Source organism: Aotus nancymaae, unplaced genomic scaffold (genome assembly GCF_030222135.1).
Source record: "Aotus nancymaae isolate 86718 unplaced genomic scaffold, 86718_ANA_hifiasm-v0.15.2.pri h1tg000041l, whole genome shotgun sequence".
NCBI lineage: Eukaryota > Metazoa > Chordata > Mammalia > Primates > Aotidae > Aotus > Aotus nancymaae.
This window is the reverse complement of record NW_026988455.1, coordinates 38,040,071-38,060,964: the sequence shown is the minus strand read 5'-3', so window position 1 is coordinate 38,060,964 and position 20,894 is coordinate 38,040,071. Positions and strand designations below refer to the sequence as shown.

General features: G+C 40.1%; 1 protein-coding gene across 1 annotated transcript in view; it reads left to right on the top strand.

Annotated features, from left to right (window-relative positions):
- The window catches only part of OSTF1 (osteoclast stimulating factor 1), a 60,835-nt gene extending 48,456 nt beyond the window's left edge, over window positions 1-12,379 (top strand). Inside the window, exons 8-10 of the mRNA XM_012454243.3 lie at window positions 2,797-2,875; window positions 6,075-6,173; window positions 11,861-12,379. Of these exons, the coding sequence (XP_012309666.1) occupies window positions 2,797-2,875; window positions 6,075-6,173; window positions 11,861-11,919 (237 nt within the window). The 3' untranslated portion in view covers window positions 11,920-12,379. The remainder of the gene's footprint in view (window positions 1-2,796; window positions 2,876-6,074; window positions 6,174-11,860) is intronic.
- The last annotated feature ends 8,515 nt before the right edge of the window (window positions 12,380-20,894 follow it).

Sequence of the window (20,894 nt, the reverse complement as noted above, 5' to 3'; positions counted from 1 at the left end):
CCAGTCTGAGCAGCTTGGTTCCTGCGGCCCTTTGCCTGTATGGAACCACTTCCATTCTCTGCCATGTTGTATCTTCATTTTTCTGGATCCTTTGTCTTTCTTTTGTCAGAGAACATCTTCAAGTAGATTTCTGAGAAATAGAAGCTTGGGATTGATTCTTTGGCTGATCAGAATTCTAGGTAAAAAACAGTTTCCCTCAGAATTTTGAAGGCATGGCTCTGCGGCATTCTAGTTTCCAGGGTTGCTTTTGAGAGGCTTGGTGCCATTTTGATTCTTAATCTTTTATGTGTGATCTACTTTTTCTCTTGCTAAGAATATTTGCTTTATTGTTGGTGTTTTAAAATTTTGTAATGATGTGCCTTAGTGTTCATTTTCCCAATGATTATGATTAACTCTTTCAGCCTGGAAAATTATCTTGTATTATTTCTTTTAGAGTTTTTATCTGACCCTTCTTTGTTCTTTTGGTTCTGGAATGTCCATTAGTAAGATACTGGACTTCTTAGATTGAACCTTCAATTTTCTAAATATTTGCCAGAGATATTCTCACCTTTGTTTTGTTTTGGTTATCTTTTTAATTCCCTAGAGTTCTGTATTAGTTTTCTTTTTTTTTTTTTTGAGACGGAGTTTCGCTCTTGTTACCCAGGCTGGAGTGCAATGGTGCAATCTCGGCTCACCACAACCTCCGTCTCCTGGGTTCAAGCAATTCTCCTGCCTCAGCCTCCCGAGTAGCTGGGACTACAGGCGTGCGCCACCATGCCCAGCTAATTTTTGTATTTTTAGTAGAGACGGGGTTTCACCATGTTGACCAGGATGGTCTCGATCTCTTGACCTCGTGATCCACCCTTCTCGGCCTCCCAAAGTGCTGGGATTACAGGCGTGAGCCACCGCACCCAGCCTCTGTATTAGTTTTCTATTGCTGCCTAGCAAATGACCACAGGCTTAGCAGCTTATACTTTCTGTACATCAGAATTCTGGGTGTGGCATAGCTGGCTTCTCTGTTCAGGGTCTCCCAGGTGGAAATCAAGGTATTGGCTGGAGCTGGATTCTCATCTGGAGCTTGGGGTCTTCTTCCAAGTGCATTTAGGTTATTGGAAGAATTGATTTTCTTGTACTTATAGTACCACTGAGGCCCTCGGCTTTTAGAGGCCACCCCTCTGTGTAGACAGCTCACAGGATGGCTCTTTGTTTCTTCCTCAAGGCCAGAAGGAGATTGTCTCTCTGCTGTTTCATCTTTTTTTTTTTTTTTTAAAGGGCCCACCTGGTTAGGTCAGGTCCACCTGAGATAGTGTCTCTTCTGATGAATTCAACAGCTGCTGACGAGAAACCTAAGGCGGAAGTGATAGCCTATTATATTCACTGCTTTCACTCACAGTCAAGAGGAGGGAGTTATACAGGGGACCTATGCCAGGGGGCAGGTTCTGGGAGCTATCTTAGAATTCTGTCTGTTATAACCTCTTATTTTACTCTGATTGTTACTTTTGTGTAGTATCTTTTTCTTGTTTCATGACACCAGTATGATCGTACATCTTGCTGATACACTATAACTTTTCAAAATGTATTTTTTGGCTGTTGACTGTGTTTTTTCCCTTTGAGATCCATTTATTTTGTTTGTGTTGGTCTTTCCTAAAATATTGTAGGCTGTCCACAAATACTTGGTGCATTATCCATTTATTTATTTATTTATTTAATTTGAGAGGGAGTCTGGCTCTGTTGCCCAGGCTGGAGTGCAGTGACACAATCTCGGCTCACTGCAACCTCCGCCTCCTGGGTTCAAGCTATTCTCCTGCCTCAGCCTCCCAAGTAGCTGGGACTAACAGGCCTGTGACACCAGGCCAGGCTAATTTTTGTAGTTTTAGTAGAAATGGGGTTTCACCATGTTGGCCAGGTTGGTCTTGAACTCCTAACTTCAGTTGATCCACCCTCCTCAGTCTCCCAAAGTGCTGGGATTACAGGTGTAAGCCACCATGCCTGGCTCTTATCCATTTATTTTTAAGTGTGATTGGAAGCTGTCTGTGTTTGGTGAGGCCTGCTGGCTGGTGGGCTTCTCCTCAGGGTGATGTGGTAAGGTCCTGGCTATTTTGCTAGGTGACTCCCAAATGCTAATGAAAGTACACTCCTCTTCCCTGCACATGGGGCTACATTGCTTCACCAGAGAAATGCCCTCCAGTCTCCTGCCTGGGGGTATGTGTGCACTGGCAGTGGGATATGTAAAGGCACCTGAGAGCGGGGTCTTACTGTTCAGTTTGTAGGTTTTTTGCCTAACCCTCAGCTTTTAGTTTCTGGCCCTTTGCTACCTTCTCTTGTGCCTAGTGTTGATGAACTTGGAAACTATCAGGTTGATTTCTCAGCAAGTAATATTGGGTTATCTGGCAGCAAGAAAAGGGGAAGAGGTTCTGAGATTCTAATAACTTTTTATGAATGCTTTTAACCAGTACCTCTGTTTTCATACCCATGCCTCATTTCTGCCCTAGTACCTCTAGTAATCTCCAATTCCTAATTTTTGCTAGGCTTCTACATGTTCAAATCTGCTTGCTTCCTCCTGGGATCTCCCTCTGCAGGCATCTGCATTTCAGCCTGTGCTCCACCAAGTCAGCTTGTGCCCCTCCAGCCCATTCCATCTGTCAAAAATGACTCATCTCCCATCTCTTGAGTCTCCTTTCCTTTTCTCTTTGGAATTTTATGTGGTTCTTTAACTTTGTTCCCATTTTAGGTTTAATTGGATTAAACCTAAATTAACATGTACTTTCAATCCACCCTCTGTCTTAAAAATGGTACTTTCTCTTTTTATCACCATAGAACAAGTTGGGAGACACAGCTTTGCATGCTGCTGCCTGGAAGGGTTATGCAGATATTGTCCAGTTGCTTCTGGCAAAAGGTAAAGTTTGTGTTGAGTTTATCTGGTCTTTGCTTACCCTAAAAAATAGTCTCTATCAAATTATGTCATTTGAAATGGTAGGAAGAATAATAGTCTTATTTCAAAATGTGGTTTAACCTTTGCTCTGTGTATCATAGAATAGTCATGATAAGATGAAATTATTAGGGGTTGCTTTGTTTTAGTTTTTAGTATAAACTAAAACCATCGCAAGCTTTAACATTACATATATTACTTTTGGTAAGAACTGTATTGTATGTTTCTCCAGGATCATAGAGCCTTAGAAACAAAGAATGTGTGTGTGTGGGGGGAGGTCCTGTCTGAGAAAGCTGTATAGGTAAAGTTGCTTAGGCTCTTGTTCTCATGGGGGAGTCTTGACTGATGAGCAAGAATGATATGGCTGCAATGTCCTGTTTTGAGTTGAGCAGGTGGAAGATGTAAAGTGAACAAGAGAGGATATCTTGATCCCCTGCTTTTATAAGTCAGAGAAAACAGCGAAATTATAAACTGACTATCCCTTTACCCATTTGACCCACAAATATTAGTTTCCGCTTAGAGAAGGCCAGGCAGATCACCCATACCATACCCTAGTCCAGAAGCCTATCATGTAGGATGTTTGATTCCCCAAGACACAACTCATGGAATTACCTTCATTAGGGATCCGCAGAGCAATATTGTGGGATATATGATAGGAAATGGTTTAGATTTTAAGTCTGGTGATGTAAGGTCCAGGTCTAAAAGGCCAGACACTGTGATGATCACTCTAGTGCCCTGTAAAGGGTATGCTGAGGGCTTTGATGTCCAATATGGCAGCCACTAGCCACATGCACAGCTGAACCCTTTAAATGAGGCTGTCTGAATTGAGATCTGCTATAAGTGTAAAATGCATACCAGATTTCAAGGATTTAGTGAAACAAAAAGTAAAATATCACAATAATTTTTATGTTGGTTTTATGTTGAAATAACATTTCAGATATACTGGATTAAATATATAATTAAAATTAATTTCACATTTTGCAAATTGGCTACTAGAAAATTAAAAATTAGATATATGGCTCACATTATATTCCTATTAGTGCTTGTCTAGAGGGACCCAGGAAATGGTTGTGTTTCTTCTCTGTCATCACTGTCTCTGAATATTTCCTGTTCTGATAGAAATCATGTCTATAAGCTCTAAAGTATAATATAATATATGATTAGTCACAGAACTGTTAACCCTCAGGAGTTTTCGACCTGTAGCATACTGAGAGAATTAGGTTTTTTATGTAACCCTACTGTGAATACAGCGATCTGCTTAGGAGAAAGATTTTGACACAAGATCATTATATTACTATTTAAATATACTGTTTTTTTCTTGATGCAGTATTTCTGTGCCTTCAAATTTGGGTACATGTCTTTCTTTTCTTTTTTTTTGAAACTGGGTCTCACTCTGTTGCCCAGGCTGGAGTGCAAGTGGAGCAGTATCAGCTCACTGCAACCTCTGCCTCCTGGGCTTAAGTAATTCTCCCACCTCAGCCTCCTGAGTAGCTGAAATTAAAAGTGTACACCACCACACATGGCTAATTTTTATAGAGATGGAACTTTGCATGTCACCCAGGCTGGTCTTGATCTCCTGTACATAGCAATCTGCCTGCCTCAGCCTCCCAAAGTGCTGGGATTACAGGCATGATGTACTACTGTGCCGGCCTTTTTTTGTTTATTGAAGGGGAAGTGGTTGCAAAGAAAATGACACTTTCCTACACTGTGTCAGAAAGTATGAATTGATAAAGCCTTCTTGTTTTTGTTTTTTTTTTTTTTTTGAGAGTGAGTCTTGCTCTGTTCCCCAGGCTGGAGTACAGTGGTGCAATCTTGGCTCACTGCAAGCTCCGCCTCCTGGGTTCAAGCGATTCTCATGCCTCAGCCTCCCAAGTAGCTGGGATTACAGGCACCTGCCATCACACCTGGCTAATTTTTGTATTTTTAATAGAGACGGGGTTTCACCATGTTGGCCAGACTAGTCTTGAACTCCTGACCTCAAATGATCCGCCCGCCTTGGCTTCCCAAAGTGCTGGGATTTATTATGGGTGTGAGCCAATGTGGTTGGCCTAAAGCCTTCTTGGAAAGCAATCTTAAAATCGGAGATGAAAAAGGAGATATTACAGCTGATACCACAGAAATTCAGAGGATCTTTAGTGACTAGTATGAAAAGTAATCTGACAGTAGCTGGCAGAATTTAAAATGGACTTAGCCTTACTTTCCAATACCACTTTTAGTAAGCCATTCTTCAGAAATACACATGAGCAAAGATGTTCAAGGATATTCACTGGAGTATTTGTGATAGTGAAAATTAGGAGTAGGCTAAGTGCCCATCAATACAGGAGGAATTAAATTTTGGAGCATACACAAAATGGAATACTTACAAACATTTAAGTAGGTTGAGTTATGAATATTTGTATTGCTAAGAAAACAGTACCATTAGACATTAAGTTTTAAAAACATGAAATTACAGACCAATACGTGTAGTATGATTTTGTGTCTATATCGATATGTGTATGAATGCACTGATGCAAATGAGGGAGATAAGAACTCACGCCCACTTGTTAAGAATGGTTACCTTTGCAGTGGGTAGAAGATGAGGAAATGAAACAGGACTTGTGCTTTTGGTCAGCATACATTTGTATTTTTGAATCCTTAACAATGCAAATGTATTCATGAATTCTGATGTAATTTTTAACATAATAAAGGCAAAGGAAAACTGGGTAGAAGATGGCTTATGGGAATAATGAATTACCTCTCGGTTTTGTGTGTTGCTATTCTGCTAATTTGCATGAGAACATACTTACAGATACAAAATATTAATCCCCTGGAGCACTACCCACTTGGTCTTTTCTAAAGACCCTCTTGAGCAAAAGAGGAGGCAAAGGGCTCATTGAAATTAAGCTCCACAGGGACCATAAACTCCTGACTGAAAAGTTCGCATGCAGTTCTATAGGGACTCGAAGGGAAAGGCTCTGAATTGTTACCACAGGTTCAGCAACAAGCTTCCTGATTGAAGATGCTAAATATACTGTCTGAGAGTTTTATTGTTTTGAGAACATTTACTTCTGGGCCAGAGCTGTTCTCTAGTTTGTTTTACCAAAAGTGGTTAGTCATAGGGAGAGAGAATTGGCTGCTACTATATAGTCTTTAAAGATACCTAATTGACTTTTCTTGTGTTGGGAAGGTGCTAGAACAGACCTAAGAAACAATGAGAAGAAGCTGGCCTTCGACATGGCTACCAATGCTGCCTGTGCATCTCTCCTGAAAAAGAAACAGGGAACAGGTATTTGTTTTAAATCCTTCTTTCTCCTCTGGTGCCCCATAACTAAGATTTATTAACTTAGAATTGCACAAAAGAGATAAACTTGGCTGAGTGCAGTGGCTTATGCCTGTGATCCCAGCACCTTGGGAGGCCAAGGCGGGAGGTTCACTTGAGTCCAGGAGTTGGAGTCCAGCCTGAGCAACGAAGTGAAGACTCCATCTCTACAAAAGGTACAAAAAAATTAGCCAGACATGGTGGTGTGGGCCTGTAGTCCCAGCTACTCAGGAAGCTGAGCTGGGGAATCACTTGAGCCCCCGGAGGTTGAGGCTACAGTGAGCTGTGATCGCACCATTGCTTTCTAACCGGGGTGAGAGAAAGACTGTATCTCAAAAAACGAAAAACAAAAAACTCTTCAGATAATTCTGAAGTTTGTTTATATATCGTTGACCTTAATCAGAACCCCCAAAATAGGACACCCCCAATCAAACAGAAATTAGACGAGAAACGTGGATCTTTACCTTTATTGTGTGTGTTTCTTTTATTCCTTGCAATCAAGTTCTAATCACCTTGCTTTTCATTGCAGTCCTTTTTGGAGAACCATCATCTTCATTCCCTCATTTCAATATGTATTTATGGGTGATTATCACTAAATATTTTTAAATATAGCATTTAATAGCTCCATGATTATATTGTTTTTGTTTTTAATGAGGATATCAATAAACTGTAATCAAAATTGTTCTAGACTTTGCTAAACATTTTAGACTTTATTCATAGTACTATGGGCAGTTTTTAAAAATAGAGTTTAAGTGTACATTATTATTTTTATTAGATGGAGTCTTGCTCTGTTGCTCAGATTGGAATGCAGGGGTCAATCATAGCTCACTGTAGCCTCAAACTCGTGGACTCAAGTGATCCTCCCATCTCATCTTCTTGAGAAGATGGGACTACCGGCATGTGTTATCTTGCCCAGCTAATTTTTTTTTTAAATGTAGAGATATGGGTCTTGCCTTACTGCCCAGGTTGATCTCGAACTCCTAGACTCAAGCCATCCCCCCACCTCAGCCTCCCAAAGCATTGAGATTACAGGTGGGAGCCACCGTGCCTGGCTTCCTTTTATTCTTTATTCTAGATATGTCTTTGTTCCAGATTTCTTTTCTTTTTTAGCTTCAGTTTGAATATAGTATAAACTGTTAATCAGTTTGGGATTCCTTAATTAAGCCATGAGTGCTCACCTGCAGTGCAAGCCTTTCTTTAATTTCTCCTGCATAGATGGAGATGGGTTCTGCTAAGGGAATGAGAAAGTATCAGCTGAGCTGGTGCTCCCCAGCTACATTATGATTGAGAGCCATATTTGCAGCTGTGTGAGAGACACTTCTGCTTGAGGTTGACCTCCTACTCCTTGCTGCCTTGATTGGGTCAGGAAGTAGGACTCTGGCCTAACTTCCTTTCTCTGCCACTGACTTCCTGTTGTGTGGCTATCCTCAGCCTGCCCTGACCAAAGAATAAGGTTTCTCATGACCTGAAGGTATCAGAGTCTCGTGCATGCTATGAGCTCCATTTTGACAGACAAGGCATATACCAAACTTTCTTAGACCCTAGAGAGCTCACCCAGAAGCCTTACTCAGGAGTGGTTAGAGGTGAGGGAAGCAGGCGATGAGTCTTTCTGCAGCCTCTTCAGAGTAGGGCTCGGAGGCAGATACTCTCTTCTCTGCGCACCCCAAGTATGTTTAGTTTACCTTCCTAAATTTGAACTGATTAGGTAATGGATTCATTAGTGTGGTAATCTTAGGGCTTGGCAGACAGAGCCAAGAAATGAATTTTTATATTTCAATTTTCATGTTACTTTTAAAATGTTTTCACTTGCTTCATTTCCCTAATTACACAGTTAGAAAAAAAAAGTTTAATTTGTATTTTGATCCTCGTTGGAATAGGGTTGGACTATTTGGCCATAGAGTTAATTGTCAGCATGAACTCTTAGTTGGAAAAGGTATATTCTGATATTGTTGTCCAGTTTTCTTTCTTTTTTTTTTTTTTGAGACAGAGTCTCCCTCTGTCGCCCAGGCTGGAGTGAAGTGATGCCATCTCAGTTCACTGCAACCTCCACCTCCTAGGCTCAAGTGATTCTCATGCCTCAGCTTCCCGAGTAGCTGGGATTACAGGTGGGCATCACCACACCTGGCTAATTTTTGTATTTTTAGTAGAGGTGAGGTTTCACCTTTTTATCCCATCTGGTCTTGAACTCCTGACCTCAAGAGACCTGCCTGCCTTGGCCTCCCGAAGTGCTGGGATTACAGGTGTGAGTTGTTGTCTACTTTTAGAAACACAATGTGGGTTTTTTAATAGGTACAAAATAAGTCACATGTTGCAGTTACTGTGGAAGATAACTAGGATATAGGGCTCGGGGTTAGGGTTATACCTAAGAGTTGAGTCCTTCAAAATTTTTTTCCAGCTTTAAAAAATCTGAGTATAATTTACATTAAGTACATAAATCTTAAGCATACAGCTTGATGAATTTTTTTACACCTGTTCACCACAGCCCAGATTAAGCTAGAGAACAGTTCCCACACACCACATGCCTCCCTCAGTATCTTCTGCTTCTCTCCCATAGATTAGTTCTGCCTGTTTGTGAATTTTATTCAAGTGGAATCAAACTGTATATACTTTTTTGTGACTGACTTCTTTCATTTACATTACATCTGTAAGATTCATCCTTGTGACTGTGTTTATTCCTCCATCATTTATTTATTGTTTGTATGTTTGTTGGTGGGTCTTAAGTGCTGCTTCTTTAATTGAGATGTGTAAACCCAGAGTGGTGAGATTGAGGAAAAATGAACATGAGCTAGGGGAGGATGGCAGTGCTGCTGGGGGATACATTCCCATGCGCGCTACACCTGGAGGTGGGCTATGAAGACATACATCTCATCACTCAACACCTGACCATGTGGGAGGTTTCCCGAGAAAACTGCCTCAGAACAGTTCATGAAGGGAAGAAAGGAGAAGGAATTTATTTGCCTGACTTGTACCTGTCTTTTGATGACCTGTCAGAGTCTCCACTGTGGCAAATCATCCTCTCTTTTTAATAGGAGAAGTAAGAATAAAATAACGAGCAGAAGTAAGCATCTGGGCACACAGAATATGGCAACACTTTGGATAGCAATGTAGAAGGGGAAAGAGCTTTACTATTCGTCTCTCAGGCTTTAGGTTAGAAAGCTACTTTTTACCAAGTTGACATGAAGTCCTGAAGTTCCTGGGTGTGTGTTGGGGGAGAACAAAATATATTCTTCCCAGTCCTTGTGAACTTCTCTTGAGCAGAGTGGAGAAGAATAGAGTCAAACTTCCAAGCTTTATACCAGCTTGGAAGCTGGTATAACGTCACTGAAACATGGCCAGGTGTAGTGGCTCACACTTGTAATCCCAGCAGTTTGGGAGGCAGGAAGGATTGCTTGCATCCAGGAGTTCAAGACTAGCCTGTACAGCATAGTGAGACGACATCTCTACAGAAACATTAAAAACTAGCTGAGTGTGGTGGTGCACGCCTGTAGTCTCAGCTACTTGGGAGGCTGAGGTAGGAGGATCGCTTGAGTCCAGGAAGTTAAGGTTGCAGTGATCCATGATTGCACCACTGCACTCCAGCCTGGGTGGCAGAATGAGATCCAGAAAAGAAACTTGCCTCTGTTCTGCTTTCTTTCCTTTTCTCTCTTGCAAGATAAATCGGCTTCCAGCTCCCTTGTACTGATCCTCCCTTCTCCTTTTCTTTTTCTCAATAATCATTTCCCAAAACCTGTAAACAGGAGGACTCTTAAAAAAAAAAAAGCATTAGGATACCAAAAAAATAATTCCTTGATATCATCAAATATCTGTCTTTGTCCAAACTTCCATTTTCTTATACATCTCTGTTTGTTTTTACTTACTTGTTTACTTATGGTTTATTTAAGTCTGGATTCACATAAGGTCAGCTTGTGATTGGTAGATATAGCTCCTAAATGATTTTTTAATCAACAGTTCCTTTCCCTCTACTCTTCCCCCTTTTTAACCTTGCCATTCATTTATTAAAGAAATTGGGTTAAGTAACTTGAATTTCCCAGTCTGGACATTGCTGACTACATTCCCATGGTGTTGTCATATTCCTCTGTCCTTTATGGTTTTGTCCATTGGTGTTAGATCTAGAGGTTTCATCCAGTTTAAGATCAATCAATCAATCAATCATCTGTCAATCATCTACCTATCTAGACGTTTGATCCAATTTAGGTTCTCTCTCTCTCTCTACCTACCTACCTACCTACTACTTACCTATCTATCTAGCTAGAGGTTTGATCCAATTTAGGTTCTATCTATCTATCTATCTGTCTCTCATCTGTCTGTGTGTCTGTCTATCTGCCTGCCTAATCGTGTATTTTTCCTGGGAGTAGGAGGAATAATATATAGAATGTAGTATTCTTTTATCAGAGGCACGTGATATCTGGTTGTCACTCTTCCCGTGATGCGACATCCATTGATGATCATTGCCTAGATCTGTCACTTCACTAAACAGCACAAAATGATGATATTCTAATTAAATCACTTCTTTCTGAGTTATTAGCTGAAATATTCTATAAAGTTTTCCCTCATCAATTGTTTTGTTATGCAGAGGAATAGTTAATGTAGCAAGTGCAGGATAAATGCTTGATTTTTGCGCTTTATTTAAGAGTTTTTAAAAGAATAAGCTGGTCTCTATCATCCTCCAAAGGGTGACAAATGAGCTCTTTTTGGTGTGTGTTGAAATATTTGATGTGCTTTAATCCATTCCAGTTAGTAGCTTTATCAGTAGCCCATCTTTGGCTAGTGGAGGCCTCTAAAAGTTGAATCTCAGACTCTTTCACATGATGCTGTCTTTGATGGGATCCTTGATTTACAGCATGACTAGGGTTCTAGTCATCCCTTTTGCTTCCTGCCCCATACGTGGAACCGGTCATATTTGCGATAAGCTTCAGAGATGTGATGCTTAGAGACCATGATGATCTGGGTGCTGTGACATATATTTATTGAACAATGTGCCTGTGTTTGCATTTTGTTCTTCCCACTAAAATTATACCTAGGGTAATCTGTTGCTGTAGGAATTTGACTAGACAGTTGAAGAGGTGACAGTTAAAGATCAAATGTCTTCCTTTTGAGCCCTGTTCAAGGTTGCTTGAACATTTGATAGGGTCCAGCTCTTTCTTTTTTAAAACATTTTATTCCCACCATTTCAGTCTTTTGCTTTATTTTCAGTGTTTTCTACATTGAAATTGAAACTTCTTTGTTTTCATTCTCTCTTTTCCTTTTTCCCCTTCAGTAGGTAACTTCCTACACAGTGACCTTGCCTTTGGGCAAGACCTCAGGCTGTCATTGGGAAAGGCGGTTGGAAGCGCAGTTGTCAGAGCGTAGCGCTGCTGGTGATGTGTCTTGTTGGTCATGGTGCCTGTGGCTGGGCCTTTCTGTTGGAAATGGATGCATGGCACCTAGCACCGTGTGCTGCACTCTTCCACATGACTAAGGAATGCATCGTCAGCCTCTGTGGCAACAGAAACTTAATGGTTAGGCTGAAAAGCAAAAGCAGAGAAAGATCCTCAGAGAAAGTACAATCCTGGGTCAGATGGAAGATACTATTCTAATTGAAGAGCTTTGAAAATGAAAAAAATGAGCAGTTTTTAATTACCTTGTTTTTCTTTTTTCCCTCCTATTTCTTTTAGATGCAGTCCGAACATTAAGCAATGCTGAGGACTATCTGGATGATGAAGACTCAGATTAATTCCTTTATGGCGCTTTGAGATCTAAAACCTCTGTTGCTTTTGCCATTCCAAAACTTTGTCTTTGCCAGAAGAGTGTTGGTAACTCTAAAAGAAAAGTATATATGAACACGGCAGTGTTGCACTATGTTTGAGTAGAGGGTGTAAATGAATTGTTCTCACCTTTGGTTTGCCAATAAGTGACTGGATTCTTGGCTGTAGGAAATACATTTATGTTCACCAGAGTAGAACAAGAAGAGATTATTTCTATTTATCAAGCTAAAGGAATTTTAAGAATTTTTTTTCTTTAAAACAAATCAGGATTTTTTTTTTTTTATTTAGTTAAAGTGCTTTACCTCAAGGGTTGAGATATTTTGAATGGATTTTTCAAGGGGGGAAAATGCTTATTATAATTATGAACCAAAATACTTAACAGAAAATCGTCAGCTGTTCTGACAAAAATAAACATTTTGAGAGACTTTATTCCTTTTGTCTGTTTCTGTGGTATCACTCTAAATAAGTAAAGCTTTTTATATTGGGTAAGAACTGATTTTATTTTTTAAATTATATTTATTAGCACAGAAGAATAATGAGAGCCACATTTTAGTTTAACTTCTTGTGTCAGCTTTGATCAAAGTCAAGACGGTAATCATTGAGAAGGTGCATGTCTAATAGGTAATTTTAATAATTATGAGACTTCAAGTTTTTGTCTCCAACGTTGTAGAGTGGAGAAACCCAACAACTCATTCCAGTTTGCTAAGATTTGAAAGGTTAAAAAAACTTCCTTCCTTCTGATAGATGCCATACTGTTCCATATGGAGTAGTCAGGAGCCATGACATTTCTTCATTCAGTTTTTCATTTTAATAACATTTATTTTCTCACAATATGGATCTGGTTCATAATGATTCAGATTCTTTTCGTCTGTACTTCTGACATGACACTTCATTTGGGGTTCTAATTTTGTATCACTACAGCGATGATACTGAAAATGACATGGGCATTGGAATTTGCCTAGAATCCCGGCCGTAGGTCCAAATGTGTATTTTGCAAGATAATTTCAATGCTAATTTCAAAAAACACATTGATGAAGAGAAGGAAATGTATGAAGAAGGAAGTGGGTTAGCTCAGGAAATGAACAATTGCCTCTGTAAGAGTTTATTCTGTCTGTGACTGTTCGGTTTTTCTCTCTGTGGGAGCCTTGAGAAACGATACTCAGAGAAGCCCATTTGAGGTCCTTCAAATACCCCCAACTAAATTTTAGTAGAAGGGAATCTGTACCACTAGAGACAGTAAAGCATGAGCACAAATTCTGGTGCCAACGAAAGAGGGAATTTTATTCTTAAAACAAGTATGTTATTAAATTGGATTTAACCAGTTGTATTTCTTCTTAAACATAAACTTGAAGATATGAATTGTATCTATTGTATCTAATCCCATAGATCCTTTTAAGATTTTTCTTTAAAAAGGGGCTTGTTTCTTAACAAAAAGCTTTTTTTTTTTTTTTTTTGAGACGGACTCTCACTCTGTTGCCCAGGCTGGAGTGCAATGACATGATCTCAGCTCACTGCAGCCTCCACCTCCTGGGTTCAAGTGATTCTCCTGCTTCTGCCTCCCCAGTAGCTGGAATTACAAGCACGCACCATCATGCCTGGCTAATTTTTGTATTTTTAGTAGAGACGTGGGTTTCACCCTGTTGGTCAGGTTGGTCTCAAACTCCTGACCTCATGATCTGCCCACCTCAGCCTCCCAAAGTGCTGGGATTACAGATGTGAGCCACCACTCCTAGCAACAAAATGCTTTCAGAGAACCCTGTAACTTTTCGTTCTTCTATACTTTGGGCCTGGGGCAATTAGGATGGATTTAAACTAAAAACTCTTAATTTTTAAAACATGGGCAGAAATAATACAGCTTGTGTGATTATAGACAATTTTTATAAAAATACCATGTACTTGCTTTAGATATATTATCTGTATATCTGAGGGAAAGAATAGTGGAGGTCTCACTATCATTGTTTTTAACATTATCAAACTTAAGAGAATTTTAGAAAGTTGGACAACTGTAGTTTTTTTGAAGATGAGCGGAGTACTGAGGTATATGCATGAATTTTTGGTGAAACAGGACAACTCATTTAGTTGTGGCTGAAACTCCACTGGAAATTCTTTTGGTTTGTTTCTTGTTTATTCAGCCTGGCTAATCTGAGCTTTCTCAGAGATTGTTTAGTGCTGAACTCAGCAACAAAAATCAGTTCTAGGAACTTGCCACTGCTCTGACTGTGCAGAGGAGAGCTTTGATTATATTTTGGAAGTAACTTCAGAGGTTTTGCTGTAATCTGAGCTTGCTGACAGGCACTGTGGCCTGAACTCCTTTCTAGCGATTGCACTCTTTAAACAGCAGATGCCTTCCAGCCACTTGGGCAGTGAGATACTTGTTTAGTTGTAGGCCCAGGAGCCTCATGCAAAGAACAATTCTTATCAGGGGGTTCCCGTTTCAGTTTTCTTTCCGAGCTGTTTTGTTGCACATTTTGTTGTTGGGCTGACATGTATTACAGCATTTCTTTATGAGCACCCACGGCTCCTCTTTTCAGTAGATGAATTATGTTATTACCTGAAGGGAAATGTTGAACAAAGCAATGGCGACTCCATTTTTCTAATCTTAAAAAAATTGTAAATAGGCTAGGCATGGTGGCTCACGCCTGTAATTCCCAGCACTTTGGGAAGCTGAGGTGGGTGGATCACCTGAGGTCAGGAGTTCAAGACCAGCCTTGCCAATGTGGTGAAACACCGTCTCTACTAAAAATACAAAAAAAAATTAGCTGGGCATGATGGTGGGTACCTGTAACCCTAGCTACTTGGGAAGCTGAGGCAGGAGAATCGCTTGAACCTGGGAGGCAGAGGTTGCAGTGAGCCGAGATTGCACTGTTGTACTCCAACCTGGGCAACAGAGAGAGACTCCATCTCAAAAAGGAAAAAAAAAAAAAGTTAGAAATAATGCTGAATATGAAAGTTTAGGTAATTGGCAGATAATTTAAAGACAGAGGGAAATGTAATTTTTCCATGTAAGCCTTCTTCATAAATGATTTTTTGTTTGTTTGTTTTTGAGATGGAGTCTTACTCTGTCACCTGCTGGAGTGCAGTGGCGTGATCTTGGCTCACTGCAGCCTCTGCCGCCTGGGTTCATATGATTCTTCTGCCTCAGCCTCTCGAGTAGCTGGGATTGAACTCCTAACCTCGTGATCCACCCACCTCGGTCTCTCAAAGTGCTGAGATTACAGGCATGAGCCACTATGCTGGGCCATAAATGTTTTTTATTGTGTAGAATTTCTGATTTACTAATTTTCTTATTGTGAACGCTGTATTTGTCATCTTTGTAAATGATTATTTCTTTTCTGATAGACTGTGGAACCTGGCATTTACATCTGATCATCTGCATTCCCTTTGGACTCAGACTCTGTATTTTTTTCTCTTGATTTTTATATTGTAAATATGTATATAGCAGGAAAACATTGTATAGTCGAACTTTGAAGTGTCCGATTACTAAAAGTTGAGGTTTGGGTATTGTAACAGATTCTGGTATCTCTATTTGCAAATATAGCTTTGGTAAACAGTTTTCCTATGTGAAGGAAAAATTGCAGACCACAAATTTATGGCTTCTGTTTCCTGATTTCTCAATAACAAGCTTTTACATCTGCCCTTCCCTTAAAATGACATAAAATTAAATAAAACTACCATTTATGAAATGTCTACTCTGCCAGTGCCTGTGCGAGACATTTTTACAGACATGACGTCATTTGATCTTTACAGTAACCTTAGGCAAGGAACGTTAATGGCCCTATCTTTTTACAGAGATGCTGAGGTTTGAAGACGTTAAGTAACTGGTTCAAGGTCACACTGCTTGAAGGTGGACACGTGGGTCTCGGGGATGCCTGAATCCACGCACTGTGGCCTGCTGCCAGAGTCAGATGTCATCATTCACATTGTGTCAGAAAAATCTGCAGAAACAGAACAGCTTCTTTCTAATGGAAGCCCTGGAGACAGGCATCTAACAAATTCAGCATATCTGCTAATCAATTCATAATTTCTTTAAAATGACCGTAAGAGCTTCTAGAGAAATTTTCACAAAACTTGTAGTTCCCAGTCACCCTAAGGAAATATGATTTAATGAAGCAGATTTTACTCCCATGTTTCCAAAATTTCCTACCCTATGTACGTTAGAGGATCAGTAAGTGTTAGAGAAGGAAAGATTAGCAGCTATTCACCTTGCTTTGAGTGTACATTGCTAAGTTCAGCAGTTTGCTCAGAGAGTCTGAGAGCTCCTCACTTCTGTGTAACCGTGAAAATAAATGCATCCCTGGGAAGGGTCGGGGGATGTGGTCTTACCTGAGTCTGGGAGCTCGATGCGTACATGGAGGTAAGTAACCTCATACTTCCCAGGCAGTGCTGCTGTGTAAGTCGCCAGGGGCCAGCTGCTTGGGTTTCCCTGCAGGCTCAGCCTTTCCCTTGAGCTTGCACTGTTGGCTTCTGGGAGCCGGAGGGAGGCCAGGTTCCTGGCTGTGACTGGAAAAGAACACTGAGGAAATCCAAAGGTATGCATTAGCCTGACAGGAAGCAGGAAGGAAAGCAGAAGAAACAGACTAGGAGTGAAGAGGCTGAGCTGCAGGGGAAAAATGGTTACCTTTTCTAAATGACCCCTAGTTCAGACAGAAATCAGTAGTATGTTTTGAGAAGTAGTGAGGGGGATGGGCTTTGGAATCACATTGGATGCAAGCCTGACTCTGCCGAGTGACCTGGGACAGGTTACCTAAACACCCAGATTCCTTAGCTGTGCAGTGGAGGAAGTGGCAGTAGCTACTGCCTAGAGTTAGAAGGATTAAATAAAATCATATATGCAGGTGACTTAGAATAGCTCCTGAAAAACTCTACTACTGAGCAGTTGCTCAGTTAACGTTGGGTACAACCATGAACCTGAATAAGGAAGTTTGCGTTAAAAACAGGTATGTATGTTACACACGTGTTTTTCAGTTTCACCACCACATTGAAAAGCAGAATTTCCTAAAATGCTTTAAAAATGAGTGGAGGACAATGATGTTGCCTTCCAGTCATTTAGGTTTCTTTATACGTGGTAGTAGAGTTTTTCTTTTTCTTTCTTTTTTTTTTTTTTTTTGAGATGGAGTCTCAGTCTGTCACCCAGGCTGGAGAGCGATGGCATGATCTCGGCTTACTGCAACCTCCGCCTCCCAGGTTCAAGCGATTCTCCTGCCTCAGCGTCCTGAGTAGCTGGGACTACAGGTGCGCACCACCACGCCTGGATAATTTTTGTGTTTTTAGTAGAGACGGGGTTTTGCCATGTTAGCCAGGCTGGTCTCGAGCTCCTGACCTCAGGTGATCCACTCACCTTGGCCTCCCAAAGTACTGGGATTACAAGTGTGAGCCACTGTGCCCAGCCAACTGTTTCAATATAAATGTACTTTATTTGAGTTACAGGGAAGAGGTATGTAACTGGAAAAGACCTGGTTATTATTGTTGTTAGAGTAATTCAAAGATGAAGTAGGGAGGATGTCTCTGCCACTGTTTCAATTTTATCTTGTTCCTTCAAGTGATTTGATGGCTTGATAGACCCTGGGTCTGATGTTTGATACATGATGATTTGAAATCCAAAAGATGTTTGGTGTTACTATCCTGCTCTTACATGACTTCAAAATTCAGACAATACTATTATCAAATGAATAGACTTTGCACCTTCATAGGTTGCCTTATACAGTCTAACTTCAAGAATTTAGTCTCACAGTGCCAATAAGAAAAAGAAAATGGAAGACACTCAAAAGTTAAGTATTAGACAGTCATCACTAACTTGGAACAACAAGGCGAACAAAAAGAACTAACTTGTATATTTTGTTATTACCTATTCCAGAAGGGAATTCCCAAGGCCACAAGAAAATGCTTTATGTCAACAGTGAGTCTGAGATGTGGCTGTGATGCCTGTTTGGACACAGGATGGCTTGAAGAGTCACACAAAGCTGGTCATTGACTGAAACTAGAAGTGGCTTTTGAGAAATTCGTGGCCCTGAAAGCACTCAGAGAGGGTGTGTCACCCTGACAACGGGGTTCAGGGAAAGCTGGCATGCAGTCCTCTGTCATCCTGAGCCTGTGACATTGACTAGGTCCCTTGGTCCACATGATATGCCCAAAATGAGGATCAGGTGATACTGGCTTCTCCTTGTGTGAAGCAAGTTATTATGTTGCATCAGATTCTTAGAGGTCCTTGACTAGGACCTGATTTTTGAGACTTGGATCACAGCATAACCCTCTGTGGTGGTTGTGTCACCTTTTCAAGATGTGGTACTCCTCATCTGCATCAGTGACACATGACGAACTCCTGCGCTTAATCTCAGATCTGGGGCTCAGATGGTTGGTCTCTGGATGAAAGAGCACTCGACGGCCCAGCCGAGTATGTGAGTGTGGTGTGGTGTGGTGAAGGTTTTCACTGGATCTTTAGACCTACTGTGGGTGTGCTGGGAGTCTTGCTCTGCTCTGAGCCATTGCGTTTCACAAACTGTTTATGTTTTGGCCACTATTTATAGATACTCTATGAAGTTTGCCTTTCTTCTGTTTTTGAAAATGGGAATCATGCCTTATCAGCTCTCTCTCCCCTCATTTCTCAATTTTTAGTTAGCAATAGTTTCTGTATACTGCTATATGAATTTATTATTACTACTGCAACTACTATTATTATTTATTTTCCTCTGGTGTTGAAACTGAAACTACTATTGCTACTTCTAAGTACTGAGTATTTATTTCTTGCTAGGAAATCTCAGCAGGAAAACTATAACTGCTCATACAAGAATTGTTCTTCAGTATTGTTTTTAAACAGCCCTTTGATGTTCAGTCCAGTGCCTCGCCCCCATCCCCTTTTTAATAGCTGGAGCCTGAGGCCCGGAAGTGACTTGATGTGAGGAACGTAAGTCAATACCAGAGCTGACCAGCAAGTGAGGAGATGGAAGCAAGGGGTCCGAGATGGTTGCCATGGGTATTTCCTTCTCGATCGTGTTGTGTGAAATCGTTTTCCCAGTGTGGGCGTGTTTTCCTGGACTGAACTTTCCAGGTACTCTATATTCACCGCTCTCCCTCACACTTTAATTTCATTTTAGACACACACAGGGGAGTGGGAAGGGCCTAATTAAATCAACTATTTTTTTTTTTAACTTTTATCTTCTGGTTTAATGTGGCTAATATGAGAAGAAATTGAAATGCTAACCGGAATGCCATTTGAGATGATAGAATTTGTAATCCACGTTTTATGGCCGTCCCCTATTACCCGTCCTAGATAAACAGGAGTTGAATGTCTTGTGTCCTGATTTTTATGGTCTCTTGGTTACTGCAATAACAAGATCACTCAATCCCATGGAGACTGTTCTATTACAGAATATCCGTGTTCACTCTGCTTTCTCTTTATTTCATCTATCAGCAGTGAACAGCACTTTCATGTTTAAGATGCTCCCAGAGTTGAAGAATAAGAATAAATGTATTGGATGGCTTTGTTTAGTAAGTAGCAGCATTGTCCTTCAGACCCACTGAGGAATCTGAAGAATGAAACCATCAGAAATAGGCAAATAGGTTTCAGTAAATAGTCGTGGCTATTGTTTCCTTTTTAATCAAGAGCTCGGTAAAATTTGTAATGACTTCAAATGAATAAGAACACAAGACCATTTTGTGTCCTCAATATTTATTGATATGCTTTGCTTATTTTAATGGCTTGCACATATTTTTATTGTGCTGTTAATAATGGTTTTATATAATTCATACTGATACACAATGAAAGTCTCATTGTGTTCGCATTCCTTTGTGGATCTCCTCTTTTGCATGTTGATTGTGGTTTCATACTAAAACTGTAACAATGTACATCCAGTACTGTTTCATTTTCCTTGTTACTACAAGCTATGTGATAAACTTACTTCTGTATATAAGTCATTTTCATTTCTCTTTCAACATCATTTCTTTATTATGAAAGAAGCCAATACTTAAGTCTTAAGAAATTATCATATATTATTTTCTTATTCTCTGTTTTATGAAATCCATAGGAATTATTTCCTCAGCTTCACCTAAATAAGGAGTTTTAAATTGTAATTGGAGGGATTGTTGATTGATTGATTGATTGATTGAAACAAAGTCTTGCTCTGTTGCACAGGCTGGAGTGCAGTGGCATGATCTCGGCTCACTGCAACCTCTGCCTCCCGGGTTCAAGTGATTCTCCTGCCTCAGCCTGCTGAGTAGCTGGGACTACAAGTGCACACCACCTCACCCAGCTAATTTTGAATATTTTTGTTTGTTTGTTTTACAGAGATGGGGCTTCACTATGTTGACCAGGCTGGTCTTGAACTCCTGAGCTCAAGTGATCCACCAACTTTAACCTCTCAAAGTGCTGGGATTACAGGTGTGAGCCACCATAACCGTCCAAGGGATTGTTTATTATGTGATATTTTAAAAATGATATGCTATTTCCCATACTTACAAAAATTTTTAAAGCCACTTTATTGAGATATAATTTACATACCATACATTTCAGCCATTTAATGTTTACAATTCGATGGTGTGCAGTGTATTCATGGAGTTGTATAACTGTCATCACTGTCTAATTTTTTTATATTTAATTTTTAATTCTGGAAATGAACACAACATCAAATTTATACTAACCATTTTTTAAGAGTAAAGTTCAACTATTAACTATTCACATTATTGTACAACTCTCGGACAATCTCTAATCTCTAAAAGAATCTAGAACATCTCTAGAATTTAAAATACTTTTAAGTTTGAATAAAGATTCAAAACCCTTGCTGTGGAACAAAAGGCCCAGGTGTAGCCTCTGCTATTCTCCCTCTTAGCAGATTGCTCATGAAGAAGAGTTAAACTCTGTTAAATATTTGAAGGTATTTATTCTGAACCAAATATAAGGTGAGTGACCAAGGCCTGAGACACAGTTCTAAGAAGTCCTGAGAACATGTTC